Below are 14,168 nucleotides of genomic sequence, written 5' to 3'. Positions count from 1 at the left end.
CAACAAGGTTTATTCATATTTACTAAAAAAATACAGAATTTATCATATTTTTAATAATAAAATGTAAGTTTTATATGGCTTTGTGAACCTCTTCCACTGTGAGGGCCTAAAATAGAATTTATTAAGCAAATGCCATCAGTTACATAATACTGTATACTGTTCACAGTATTATGTGACATAGTATAAAGCAATATTAAAATTACAATTAAATTCTACACAGTATATAAAATATAAAGGCAGAATGTTACTTTATTGTCCCAATATAAAATTACAAAATTAAGTATGTACAAATAAACGATTATTAGTCTACTGCCAAGTACCCATGCATATACACTTTATATTTGAAAAATCTCTCTTAAAAAATTACAGATTAATATGCATGTAGATTTCTCACCCTTTTCGACAAAAATAAAAGAATTAAAAATTACAGTAGAGTAATATCTATAAATTAGAAATACACAAGTCAGTAAAGTTTCTGTTCAGCCATTTCCTAAGGATTTATTCACTTTACAAGCACAAATTTAATCGCTTTCGATGTTCTTGTAAGAAAGGATATCACGTAGCCAAAGCGAAAGTAGCACTACGATTGACATCAGCGCCATCTTGTCTGTGACGTCACTAACCTCGCTGTGTGGACCGAACGGTTATAATGGAGGAATATAAGCGCTTTCGACACTATATTTTCTAGCCACTGTAACCACGACCACGTGAATTATGAAAGTTTGTATTCGATATCGGGCACTTGTGCTATTTGAAAGGTTTTCTTCCATAAAATTAATCAAATCTAGACTAATTTCACTCGAATATTTTTAAAATACGTATAATTTGTTGAAAATGATCGATATAAAATATTCTATGAACAAAAAATTGTCGGAATACTTATCGAGTGTACCCGTTCGAAGACACCATTGCTTCAGTTTGCTTTTGTCGCGGATGGCAAACGCGACAAAAACGGTGGACGGCGTAAGCGTACGAAGCGTGTCACGTGACATTTGTTGTCCGTGCTGTTCGGTAACGTGACTACTCATCTCTAATGTGTTCCTGATAACTTATTCTTTTTGCGAAGAATTCGCTGAACTTTAGAGACCACGTGATAGATCATAATATACTATACATTTTTATTGTAATTAGAAACGACTTATTATTATTATTGACTATATGAAGCAATAAATGAAAAACCGCTCGCGAACAGCACAATTGCCCGATATCGTTTGTATTAGCAGTATCTTGTATTTATAGCCTATTAACAGAAAATATGTACCTACGTTTATATATTTGAGAAGTTATTTATTCGTTAATCGTAAAACTAAACACAGAGGATTTGTCTATAACAGCAGTTCTTAACCATTTTATTGGTCACCGTTGAATCTGAAAATAATTCTATTAAAACGAAGCTCTTTTTTGAGAGTCACGCGTAGGTCATCACATGCATTTAAGCAATTTCTGGCTTTTGATTTTATGTGCAAACACGTCTCAACTAGTTTCTATACTGCACGTGACAATGTGACTACATTTACTGCATGTACTGACAGATGACAAGCGCTATGTGCTGAGAGACTATAGTGTGTGTAGAAGTTGGGGTGCCGTGTTGCTGGGTACCACAGTTTATAGAGAACACAGTCGCCTTGATAGTATTTTTTTTAATAATTTTTGAAATTTCTCTTTCACCCCAACCTCAGGTCAAGAATATCATCGTACAGGGATCATCCTTACTGTATGAATTCTCCAAAAAAAATGTATGATTCTGCCTGTTACCGGTTAGGGCGCTACATAACCCATAAAACATTCTGTTAGTTATTAGGTGTATAACGTCGAGTGCGTAAATGGAGCTCGCTATTCAACATTTTATTGTTACTCAAGGATTCAGCCACTAGCATAGTGACACTTTTTTAGATATTTTGCCCATTCCCACGCATTGCAACAATATACATCTGCTGTACTTTGTCCGCTAAGACGCTACATAGTTGTGATTTTATAACCATAAATCTGATTAAGCTTTTCAAAATACGCCCATTTGATATCACTCTATTAATTTTTTAACCTTTTTTTTCTTTTGTAGGTGATCAAGATAATGATCAATTGTTTACCGATGAAGAAGAAGAAGGTAACCAATCAATTCATAAGTTTATTCATAGAAATTTTATTATTTTACGTGTTATTAATTACTACATATTATACAAGTAGACGCAGTTGTTACGTTTAAATTATTATTATTATATAAGGTGATGCACGAGAAAGTAGCCACAGTGTGTAGCTTAGCACAGTAATAAGCACAGAAGCTAACTGTTTGTATTAGAGACATATATTTATCACCTGTTTCATCTATACGAAGCTACGCACGTCGAATCGTGTTTAGTAAGATTCTGCGTGAGCTAGTGACCATCTATGGTGGCGATTGTATATGGATTTGTTTAAAAATTTTGATTTGACAACCCACACGAATTTCCCAAATTTACGTGGAACATTGAATTAAGGGAACTAATTTTGACAATCTTTTCAATTTTTAGAATAATGAGAAAAACTTAACTTTGTAATGGGCATAAAAAATTCTTAATTTAAAGAAACAAAGTATGGTGCATATACGAGATCATATCTGAATGGAAACTCTCTTTAATCTATTTAATATTTTAGAAATAATGGATGAAGAAGGAACAGATGGTGAAGGAACAGAGGCAGAAGAAGAAGGAACAGAAATGAACGACCAGAACATTGAATTGGCAGCAAAACTTCAAGTATCAAGATTCGGAATATGTTATGTTTGTGAAGAAATAGGTCTAGAATACAGCAGCATATACTTATGTTGCGAGTGCGAGTCAAAAATAGAAGAACTGGTTGAAAAGGCGCAAACAGCCTTCTGCCGTGATGGATGTCCCAAAAATTGTTCTTCCTGTCTTCTTTCTATTGTTTTCCAATACTTGAACGTGAATAATATTTATAGTGAGTATTTTTATTACTTAGAGATTGTCTTATTTCTTTTTAAAATTTATTTCTTCTATACCTAGCATATGAGAAAATCGATTACAATTTGGAATTAATGATAGAGTATGTGTATGGAGGATCGGAAGACAAGGTAAGTCCTCTCTTAAATTAGTATCGATTTATAATAGTAGATTCATGAACAGTTTTCGTTACAAAATGGAATTTTAATTCAATATTATGGATTATTCAATTGGATATTCCATTCGATGTGTGGAATCCACAAGATACGCGATGATACATGTCAATATACAAGAAACTAAATATTTTTATATGAAAAACAGTCTTTGGAAGAAACAGGTGCCGATGCTCACTTCGCCAAATACATGGATCGGTGTTGGGAGCGATATGTTCAATGGATCTGGGAGCAGAAAGACATCTTTCAACTGAACGTCGACCAAGTGGTAAGTGACCTTCAGATGTAACATCCTCTTAAGACTGACGTATTTAAGGTTATGTTAGCATCTTCTTTGCTCATTAAGTCTCTTCAAGTTCACTTTCTCAAGTGTTTTATATGGACAATCTGTTCTGCAAATGTCTATTATGAGCCTGAAAAAAGACTTAATTGTTAACATAAGTGCAAAAAATGAAAAAAAATTTTTAAATAGAACTAAATTTTCTTCAATATATAGACGTTTTTACTGACCATGCACTTAATTTATTTGCATTTAAAATTTATTTACATTTGTTTCAATTCTTAAACACAACAGCAGAATGTGTAGATGCAATGATTTTTCCGTTGGTGACATAGTATGTTTAATTATGAATTGTTTTTGGGGTCGTCATTAAAAAAATTAGCATTCTCCAGCACTTACGTATATTTGGGTGATTGAGTTTGTTTGTTCATACATACTCTGGGTGGTTGGATTGAAGTACAATTACACTAAGATGAAATGAAGGATGAAATTTCAGGTTCTACCCTCTAGAAAAAATTAGGATTCATACCACTTATAACACTAAGTGAGTATATTGATGAATGGTCATCTGGGATAATCAGAAGGGGAAGAAAGAAGGATTTCAAAGTTCTTTTGCTTATTACACTTACAATACTTTATACAACTTAAAAGGATTTTAAAGTCCCGTTGAACTGTTGAATAAGGATTATTGAAAGCAACACTTGGCTAGATCTCTGAAGAACGATAGACACTTTGTAGTTGGTGCTGTAAGTCAAGGTTTGATTTTAGCGAAAGACTTAATTGGCTCCCAGTTTAGTGTAGTATTTCACAATTCTAGTTTAGGCTGGAGATTCATTATGATTCTAAACGAAGATTTGTTTTCGTTACAGATCGTTCTTTTAAAAGCAAATGGCAACAAAGGAAGGTACCTAACAGCAATAGCCGATCAATTAGGCAAAGGGCCAGCCTTCAAAGTAGACGGGGGATACATCAATCCAGATGACATAAAATTTTGCGAGCATAGATGCTTGCTCATTATTATCCTGAAAACAGCCACACAGATGTTCGATTTAAAATTTACATTTTACCATTTGTATCTCCTAAAGTTGGTTTGCCTCTTCAAGTTAGGTAAGTGCTCAGTCCTCGTTATTCTCCCTTTGATCAAAATATATTTCAATCTTGTCTTTTATCTCTAGACGAGACAGCAAGTGGAGCGAGTATCGCTCATCCAGAAGCAACGATATTAGCTGAAGAATATTCGATCTTATTAAAGAAAATATGCGAAGTAGAAGTGCAAGTGGTAACAGTCGAAGAAGTTATGAGTTTGGTACAGTTCCTTGACAAGGAAATGACCATCAGAGATGAAAACAGTAAGACAGTGGAAAGACATATCGAGGATTTATGTAAGTAGGATAACAATAGTTTTTCTTTTTTTTTTCTTTTTTTTTCGAGTCTAATGAAATACTTTAATTTTTAGTGGAGGAAAATAGAGGAAAGATCAGTTTTCAACCTCCAGTAAGTAACTTTTTCGATTTGTATATTATTCTATTAGAAAATTGTACTTAAAGCAGTGGATTGCAGACTATGAAAAGGGGGAACAAGCTATTAAAGAGTGCATCGTACTGTACGTTATGCAAAAAACTTCAAAGTCAGATTAACGCCCTCACAAGGTGGCACTTGTTTCACTCGAAAATAACGAATGGGTTTTGGTCAACATATGAAGTTGCATGGGTCAATAACCAAATATTGTTCATTAGTTTGTTTTCGCAAATTTTCTATTTTGGGATTAGGAAAAGGGAAATCGAGACGAAAATGGAGGCACGTGTCCCTTTTTACGGGAGCCCCTCACTTCAACAATTTTTTTATCTTCAGGGATTCAAATCCGAAACTAATTTTTCTGATGATTCTTCAAGAATTTCAAGATCATTCGTCGTTCAGGTTTATCAAATATACACTTCAAAAAACTTTCCTCGGTGATCGAAATCGACTCAACATGCCAGTTGAGTTTTTTGCGATGTAACAATTTAAACTTTATCGTAATTGCAGACTTTAAATTTATTCTGTCTAATGAAGTCTTTGTTGTAAATTTTCACTAATTTAACACATTCTTATTTTAGCGCCCACTCGGAAACAAAAGTATTTCATATCGCTTCATAAATGAAGGCTTCGCTCGATGTCTGTTGAAAACAAGGAAGTACCTCTTGAATCACTTTACTGTGCATGATTCTCGAAGCTTGATTCAAGCCAATATAATCAAAGTGGTGCTGTTTATTCGCGCAATGAGTGATATTCCAGAATCGTCGCCCTACGATGATGAAATCGCCTCAGAATTGAAGTATATGATTCAAAATATAAAAGACACTGCCTATCGAATGGGATTACATGAGGGAAACCCATTAGTACCAACGCAAGTGGTGTTGTTGACGGATCCGGGTGAGTAAAGAATTATTTTCGAGAAATTTCAGTTGTATAAATTGAAATCTCTGTGTTTAATGTTACAAATAGCACAAATATATTTTGCTTTCTAACGGAATTTGTAAAGAAAATAATGAAACGTATCACTCTATTAGATAGACTTTTTGAAATCCTTAAATTCTGTTCATAAATAGAAAAGATTTTTTTGATGAGGTGGAAAATTTATCCAATTGACATACACGTGCAATACATTGTATCAGTGTTAAATTAGTTCTTCAGTCTTGTAATGGGTTCATAAACCATTCTTTATATCTTTTAATCTCTCATAGTTAAACAGTTTTATTTCCTAGTCAAATATGATTTCTCCCATAAGATTCTGTAAGCAATTTGCTTCAGATTAACATATCCTGTTTTTTATTACATCTGAGCCTTACTTATGCCCATTTGCATGTCATTAGAACATATTAAAAGAGTTGCTACACACTGAGATATTGGTTGGAAAGGGNTCTTGGAGGGGCCTCGCGCAACAACCAAGTAGAAAAAAGTTGATATTTAAAACTTTTTATTTTATCCTTGGCTATTAGTTATAACAATAAAATAAATTTAATTTATAGTACAGTATATATTAATATTAATAAGTGTTTACTATTTCAATTAACATACTTTGCACAAAGGACAAGGGCCTGGCAAAGATCTGCCGCCCAGAGCCGCGCAATGAATAAGGCCGTTGCTGGGAATACTTATCGAGTGTACCCGTTCGACGACACCATTGCTAAGTTTGTTTTTGTCGCGGACGGCGGGCGGCGTACGCATACGAAGCGTGTCACGTGACATTTGTTGTCCGTGCTATTCGGTAACGTGACTACTCATCTCTAACGTGTTCCTGATAACTTATTCTTTTTGCGAAGAATTCGCTGAACTTTACAGACCACGTGATAAATACTATAGATTTTTATTGTAATTTGAAACGACTTATCATTATTATTGACTATATGAAGCAATAAAGGAAAAACCGCTCGCGAACAGCACAATTGCCCGATATCGTTTGTATTAGCAGTGCCTTTTATTTATAGCCTATTAACAGAAAATATGTACCGACGTTCATATATTTGAGAAGTTATTTATTCGTTAATCGTAAAACTAAACACAAAGGATTTGTCTAAAACAGCAGTTCTTAACCTTTTTATTGGTCAGCACCCCGTTGAATCTGTAAATAATTGTATTAAAACGAAGCTCTTTTTTTGAGAATCACGCGTAAGTCATCAGATGCATTTAAGCAATTTCTGGCTTTTGTTTTTATGTGCAAAAGTGCTGTATTCAAGGTATGCAAACACGTCTCAACTAGTTTCTGTACTGCACGTGACAATGTGACTACATTTACTGCATGTACTGACAGATGACAAGCGCTATGTGCTGAGAGACTATAGTGTGTGTAGAAGTTGGGGTGCCGTGTTGCTGGGTACCACAGTTTATAGAGAACACAGTCGCCTTGATAGTATTTTTTTTAATAATTTTTGAAATTTCTCTTTCACCCCAACCTCAGGTCAAGAATATCATCGTACAGGGATCATCCTTACTGTATGAATTCTCCAAAAAAAATGTATGATTCTGCCTGTTACCGGTTAGGGCGCTACATAACCCATAAAACATTCTGTTAGTTATTAGGTGTATAACGTCGAGTGCGTAAATGGAGCTCGCTATTCAACATTTTATTGTTACCCAAAGATTAAGCCACTAGCATAGTGACACTTTTTTAGATATTTTGCCCATTCCCACGCATTGCAACAATATACATCTGCTGTACTTTGTCCGCTAAGACGCTACATAGTTGTGATTTTATAACCATAAATCTGATTAAGCTTTTCAAAATACGCCCATTTGATATCACTCTATTAATTTTTTAACCTTTTTTTTCTTTTGTAGGTGATCAAGATAATGATCAATTGTTTACCGATGAAGAAGAAGAAGGTAACCAATCAATTCATAAGTTTATTCATAGAAATTTTATTATTTTACGTGTTATTAATTACTACATATTATACAAGTAGACGCAGTTGTTACGTTTAAATTATTATTATTATTATTATTATATAAGGTGATGCACGAGAAAGTAGCCACAGTGTGTAGCTTAGCACAGTAATAAGCACAGAAGCTAACTGTTGTTATTAGAGACATATATATTGTAAATTATCACCTGTTTCATCTATACGCAGCTACGCACGTCGAATCGTGTTTAGTAAGACCCTGCGTAACCTAGTGACCATCTATGGTGGCGATTGTATATGGATTTGTTTAAAAATTTTAATTTTTGATTTGACAACCCACACGAATTTCCCAAATTTACGTGAAACATTGAATTAAGGGAAGTAATTTTGACAATCTTTAAAATTCTTAGAATAATGAGAAAATCTTAACTTTGTAATGGGCATAAAAAATTCTTAATTTAAAGAAACAAAGTATGGTGCATATACGAGATCTTACCTGAATGGAAACTCTCTTTAATCTATTTAATATCTTAGAAATAATGGATGAAGAAGATTGTGAAACAACAGAGGAAGAAGAAGAAGAAGAAGAAATGGAAATGAACGACCAGAACACCGAATTGGCAGCAAAACTTCAAGTATCAAGATTCGGAATATGTTATGTTTGTGAAGAAATAGGTCTAGAATACAGCAGCATATACTTATGTTGCGAGTGCGAGTCAAAAATGAATGAACTGGTTGAAAAGGCGCAAACAGTCTTCTGCCGTGATGGATGTCCCAAAAATTGTTCTTCCTGTCTTCTTTCTATTGTTTTTCAATACTTGGACGTGAATAATATTTATGGTGAGTGTTTTTATTACTTAGAGATTGTCTTATTTCTTTTTAAAATTTATTTCTTCCATACCTAGCATATGAGAAAATCGATTACAATTTGGAATTAATGATAGAGTATGTGAATGGAGGATCGGAAGACAAGGTAAGTTTTCTCATGAATTAGTATCGATTTATAATAGTAGATTCATAAACAGTTTTCGTTACAAAATGGAATTTTAATTCAATATGATGAATTATTCAATTGGATATTCCATTCTATGTGTGGAATCCACAAGATACGCGATGATACATGTCAATATACAAGAAACTGAATATTTTTATATAAAAAAACAGTCTTTGGAAGAAGAAGGTGCCGATGCTCACTTCGCCAAATACATGGATCGGTGTTGGGAGCAATATGTTCAATGGATCTGGGAGCAGAAAGACATCTTTCAACTGAACGTCGACCAAGTGGTAAGTGACCTTCAGATTTTACATCCTCTTAAGACTAACGTATTTAAGGTTATGTTAGCATCTTCTTTGCCGATTAAGTCTCTTAAGGTTCACTTTCTCAAGTGTTTTATATGGACTGTCTGTTCTGCAAATGTCTCTATTATGAGCCTGAAAAAAGACTAAATTGTTAACATAAGTGCAAAAAATGAAAAAAATTTTTTAAATGGAACCAAATTTTCCTCAGTATGTAGACGTTTTCGCTGACCATGCACTTATTTATTTGCATTTAAAATTTATTTACAATTGTTTCAATTCTTAAACACAACAGCAGAATGTGTAAATGCAATGATTCTTTCATTGGTGAAATAGTATGTTTAATTATGAATTGTTTTTGAGGTCGTCATTTAAAAAATAAGCATTCTCCAGCACTTACGTATATTAGGGTGATTGAGTCATCGTTTGTTTTTACATACTCTGGGTGATTGAAGTACAATTACACTAAAATGAAATGAAGGATGAAATTTCAGGTTCTACCCTCTAGAAAGGATTAGGATTCATACCACTTAAGATACTAAGTGAGTATATTGATGAATGGTCATCTGGGATAATCAGAAAGGGATGAAAAAAAGATTTCAAAGTTCTTTTGCTTATTACACTTACAATACTTTCTACAACTTAAAAGAATATTAAAGTCTCGTTTAACTGTTGAATAAGGATTATTGAAAGCAACAATTGGCTAAATCTCTGAAGAACAATAAACACTTTGTAGTTGGTGCTGTAAGTCAAAGTTTGATTTTAGCGAAAGACTTAATTGGCTCTCAGTTTAGTGTAGTATTTCACAATTCTAGTTTAGGCCGGAGATTCATTATGATTCTAAACGAAGATTTGTTTTCGTTACAGATCGTTCTTTTAAAAGCAAATGGCAACAAAGGAAGGTACCTAACAGCAATAGCCGATCAATTAGGCAAAGGGCCAGCCTTCAAAGTAGACGGGGGATACATCAATCCAGATGACATAAAATTTTGCGAGCATAGATGCTTGGTCATTACTATCCTGAAAACAGCCACACAGTTGTTCGATTTAAAATTTACATTTTACCATTTGTATCTCCTAAAGTTGATTTGCCTCTTCAAGATAGGTAAGTGCTCAGTCCTCGTTATTCTCCCTTTGATCAAAATATATTTCAATCTTGTCTTTTATCTCTAGACGAGACAGCAAGTGGAGCGAGTATCGCTCATCCAGAAGCAACGATATTAGCTGNGTTATTCTCCCTTTGATCAAAATATATTTCAATCTTGTCTTTTATCTCTAGACGAGACAGCAAGTGGAGCGAGTATCGCTCATCCAGAAGCAACGATATTAGCTGAAGAATATTCGATCTTATTAAAGAAAATATGCGAAGAAAAAGAGCAAGAGGTAACAGTAGAAGAAGTTATGAATTTGGTACAGTCCCTTGACAAGCAACTGACCATCAGAGATAAAAACAGTAAGACAGTGGAAAGACATATCGAGGATTTATGTAAGTAGGATAACAATAGTTTTTCTTTTTTTTTTCTTTTTTTTTCGAGTCTAATGAAATACTTTAATTTTTAGTGGAGGAAAATAGAGGAAAGATCAGTTTTCAACCTCCAGTAAGTAACTTTTTCGATTTGTATATTATTCTATTAGAAAATTGTACTTAAAGCAGTGGATTGCAGACTATGGAAAAGGGAAACAAACTATTAAAGAGAGCATCGTACTGTACGTTATGCAAAGAACTTCGAAGTCAGATCAACGCCCTCACAAGGTGGCACTTGTTTCACTCGAAAATAACGAATGGGTTTTGGTCAACATATGAAGTTGCATGGGTCAATGGAAAAATATTGTTCATTAGTTTGTTTTCGCAAATTTTCTATTTTGGGATTAGAAAAAGGGAAATCGAGACGAAAATGGAGGCACGTGTTTCTTTTTACGGGAGCCCCTCATTTCAACAATTTTTTTATCTCCTGGGATTGAAATCCTTAACTAATTTTTATGATGATTCTTCAAGAATTTCAAGATCATTCGTCGTTCAGGTTTATCAATTATACACTTCAAAAAACTTTCCTCGGTGATCGAAATCGACTCAACATGCCAGTTGAGTTTTTTGCGATGTAACAATTTAAACCTTTTCATAATTGCAGACTTTTCAAATTTGTTCTGTCTAATGAAGTCTTTGTTGTAAATTTTCACTAATTTAACACGTTTTCTTATTTTAGCGCCCACTCGGAAACGAACGTATTCCATATCGCTTCATAAATGAAGGCTTCGCTCGATGTCTGTTGAAAACAAGGAAGTACCTCTTGAATCACTTTACTGTGCATGATTCTCGAAGCTTGATTCAAGCCAATATAATCAAAGTGGTGCTGTTTATTCGCGCAATGAGTGATATTCCAGAATCGTCGCCCTACGATGACGAAATCGCCTCAGAATTGAAGAATATGATTCAAAATATAAAAGACACTGCCTATCGAATGGGATTACATGAGGGAAACCCATTAGTACCAACGCAAGTGGTGTTGTTGACGGATCCAGGTGAGTGGAGAATTTTTTTCGAGAAATTTCAGTTGCCTAAATTGAAATCTGTGTGTTTAATGTTACAAATAGCACAAATATATTTTGCTTTCTAACGGAATTTGTAAAGAAAATGGTGAAACGTATCACTCTAGTAGATAGACTTTTTGAAATCCTTAAATTCTGTTCATAAATAGAAAAGATTTTTTTGATGAGGTGGAAAATTTATCCAATTGACCTACACGTGCAATACATTGTATCAGTGTTAAATTAGTTCTTCAGTCTTGTAATGGGTTCATAAACCATTCTTTATATCTTTTAATCTCTCATAGTTAACAGTTTTATTTCCTAGTCAAATATGATTTCTCCCATAACATTCTGTAAGCAATTTGCTTCAGATTAACATATCCTGTTTTTTATTACATCTGAGCCTTACTTATGCCCATTTGCATGTCATTAGAACATATTAAAAGAGTTGCTACACACTGGATATTGGTTGGGAAGGGTATGAAAAGGTGAAGAGCTAACACGAGAATCCTTTGTTTTCTTTTATTCCGGTTTGTATTTGTTGTGTCTGTAGACCATATCCAGGACATGGATGCCCTTGTTAATTTTTTCCCAAAGGATGTCCTAATAGTCATGGATTGCAGAAATTAACAGAAAAAAAACTGGAGTTTGTCACGCAACTTAGCTGATACTAGGTCTACTAAAACAAAAATACATTGAAGGCTTATGTAACTAGTACTGAATCTCTTTCCTACTTCAGAACTTTAGCCAAAAATTGCAATGCACTAATTTTCAGGGTCTTCAAGAATAAAAATTACATCGTTTTTTTTAAATGATTATAGAAACTTTAATGTTTGTTATTTTTTTGTAGAGTAATCATGCTTACTTGCTAATGTATTTTTTAGACAATTCGTTTTATTACTAGATAATCTCCCTATCTAATTTGGAATTATGTTTATATAGATGCCCTGTGAATCTTCGTAGAATTTAATCTATAAATTAGTAATAATTAAATAATCAACGAACAGACAGAAAATAAGGTTGTAGGAATTCATTTTTAAAATAGATCTCCAGCGAATTCTAGGAATTCCACAAAGATGATTCTTGCACGAATAATTTAAGGCAGAATGGCGTTTGAGCTAGGGTTGTGGAAATTATTCTTCTTCTGATATCTTTGCAATGTTGGTTTTGTTTCACTATCGTAGTTCACAACTTGGCAATTCAATTGTGTTTAAATATACTAACTACTGTTCTAACATCACTAAAGAACAGAGAAGACATTTTGTCAGTTACAACTAGTCTAAAAATGGCCATCCCTTCTACATATATAGAAGGAATAGTCGAAAACTAAGTTGTTACGTAAACTAAAGTAATAAGACTAGAATTACTGAAAATCCTATTATTTTAATATAGAAGTAAATAAAGATGTTTATAATTTTTTGAGAAATCGACAATAACGTACTGATAATGTTTCAGGATCAGGAGTCAAGATGCGTGATTGTTCGCAAATGTATTTGAGTAAAGTGTTCCTGTGTAAATTGTCTAATGTGACCAAGATAAGCGTAACTACTCTCGAATGCCTTATGCCGTCGTTCGATTTGCGGGGCTATCTACAAAGCGATAGACTATGCTCACACTTCGCTACCTACGCTTCATTCATACAGAAGATCCTTCAGGCCGAAGCATACGTCATCCAAATCGGGTCTAAATATTTATTTGATCGTCAACTTCTGACCTCCGACTGGCACTGATTCTTTTTAATAATGGGACTCGATGGAAGATACAATGGTCGTGTATTGTAAGTCATTCTGTGGTCCTCAAAAACGAAAACTTAATCACGATTTAACTTGGATTTGTGAAAGAAAGACTTAAGTAATGCCTATTGTGTCGAGAACAGAGAAACTTCGACATGTGATAAATTTACTTCTTTCTTAAACCGAATTTCCTTGTAGTGATGTAACATATACTGTTAATTGTTATTTATTAAGTTAAGTCAATTAAGCAAATCTCAGTCTAGTGTCTTGTTTTTGTAATCTAATGAAATAAAGTTTAATGATTTATTGGTTATAAAATTTAATGATTTACTTTTTCTTAAAGAAAAAAATTCCGGTTACAAACATGACAAAATACAGTATTTTTTTAAGATTAAATAGGATTTGAGCTATTTCTTGCTTTTATTAAAATAAGTCGAACATTTTGCAACCTGTTTAATTTAATCATTATAATCAGATCCGTCCCTAGATATATCTATTTCCACTCCACGTTCTTCTTACTTCGTTTCTCTTCTCCCCAAAATTTCAATTTTTTCAGCACACATTCCAAAGAGCAGAACTTTTTAAAATTGACACCCGGTGTACAAAATAGCTTGAGAAAGTAGTAACAACCTAATAACAGCGTAAACAGAGAGAACGAACTTGTAATGTAGGGAGACAGATAAGCATCCACCATGACGGTTTTTTCATTAGTTATACCCACGGTGGTTTCGTTATTAATGCCTTGTTTATTTAAAAAACTTTTCCTTTCGTTTCTGTTGAAACTCGAGCCTGCGTAATATTCTAACACGTATTTATCAGAAGAGATCCAAATGTCATTCTTG

At 33.6% G+C, this 14,168-nt stretch overlaps 2 protein-coding genes across 2 annotated transcripts in view; both read left to right on the top strand.

Annotated features, from left to right (window-relative positions):
• LOC111614343 overlaps positions 1-8,043 on the top strand; it is a 10,768-nt gene extending 2,725 nt beyond the window's left edge. Inside the window, exons 2-11 of the mRNA XM_023355718.1 lie at positions 2,060-2,104; positions 2,632-2,937; positions 3,003-3,070; positions 3,261-3,380; positions 4,262-4,499; positions 4,568-4,774; positions 4,849-4,886; positions 5,489-5,804; positions 7,710-7,754; positions 8,000-8,043. Coding sequence (XP_023211486.1) covers positions 2,060-2,104; positions 2,632-2,937; positions 3,003-3,070; positions 3,261-3,380; positions 4,262-4,499; positions 4,568-4,774; positions 4,849-4,886; positions 5,489-5,804; positions 7,710-7,754; positions 8,000-8,043 — 1,427 coding nt within the window. The remainder of the gene's footprint in view (positions 1-2,059; positions 2,105-2,631; positions 2,938-3,002; positions 3,071-3,260; positions 3,381-4,261; positions 4,500-4,567; positions 4,775-4,848; positions 4,887-5,488; positions 5,805-7,709; positions 7,755-7,999) is intronic.
• Positions 8,044-10,448: 2,405 nt separating this feature from the next.
• LOC111614342 lies at positions 10,449-13,580 on the top strand. Its single transcript, XM_023355717.1, has 4 exons — positions 10,449-10,553; positions 10,628-10,665; positions 11,272-11,587; positions 13,049-13,580. The coding sequence occupies exons 1-4, from the start codon at positions 10,469-10,471 to the stop codon at positions 13,321-13,323; spliced, it is 714 nt and encodes a 237-aa protein (XP_023211485.1). The 5' UTR covers positions 10,449-10,468; the 3' UTR covers positions 13,324-13,580.
• The last annotated feature ends 588 nt before the right edge of the window (positions 13,581-14,168 follow it).

The sequence above is a fragment of the Centruroides sculpturatus genome, unplaced genomic scaffold (genome assembly GCF_000671375.1).
Source record: "Centruroides sculpturatus isolate CEXI.00-Female unplaced genomic scaffold, Cexi_2.0 scaffold2125, whole genome shotgun sequence".
In the NCBI taxonomy this organism is placed as follows: Eukaryota; Metazoa; Arthropoda; class Arachnida; order Scorpiones; family Buthidae; genus Centruroides; species Centruroides sculpturatus.
Note: the sequence above shows the minus strand (reverse complement) of the source record. Positions and strands in the feature narration are given on the sequence as shown.

What these genes read in the sequence shown, in the direction of transcription:
- LOC111614342 (XM_023355717.1), top strand. Translation starts at nt 10,469, where the DNA reads ATGAATTTGGTACAGTCCCTTGACAAGCAACTGACCATCAGAGATAAA. An exon ending in AGATCAGTTTTCAACCTCCA is followed by an intron (nt 10,666 to 11,271) that starts GTAAGTAACTTT and finishes TTCTTATTTTAG; the next exon opens with CGCCCACTCGGAAACGAACG. An exon ending in GGTGTTGTTGACGGATCCAG is followed by an intron (nt 11,588 to 13,048) that starts GTGAGTGGAGAA and finishes ATAATGTTTCAG; the next exon opens with GATCAGGAGTCAAGATGCGT.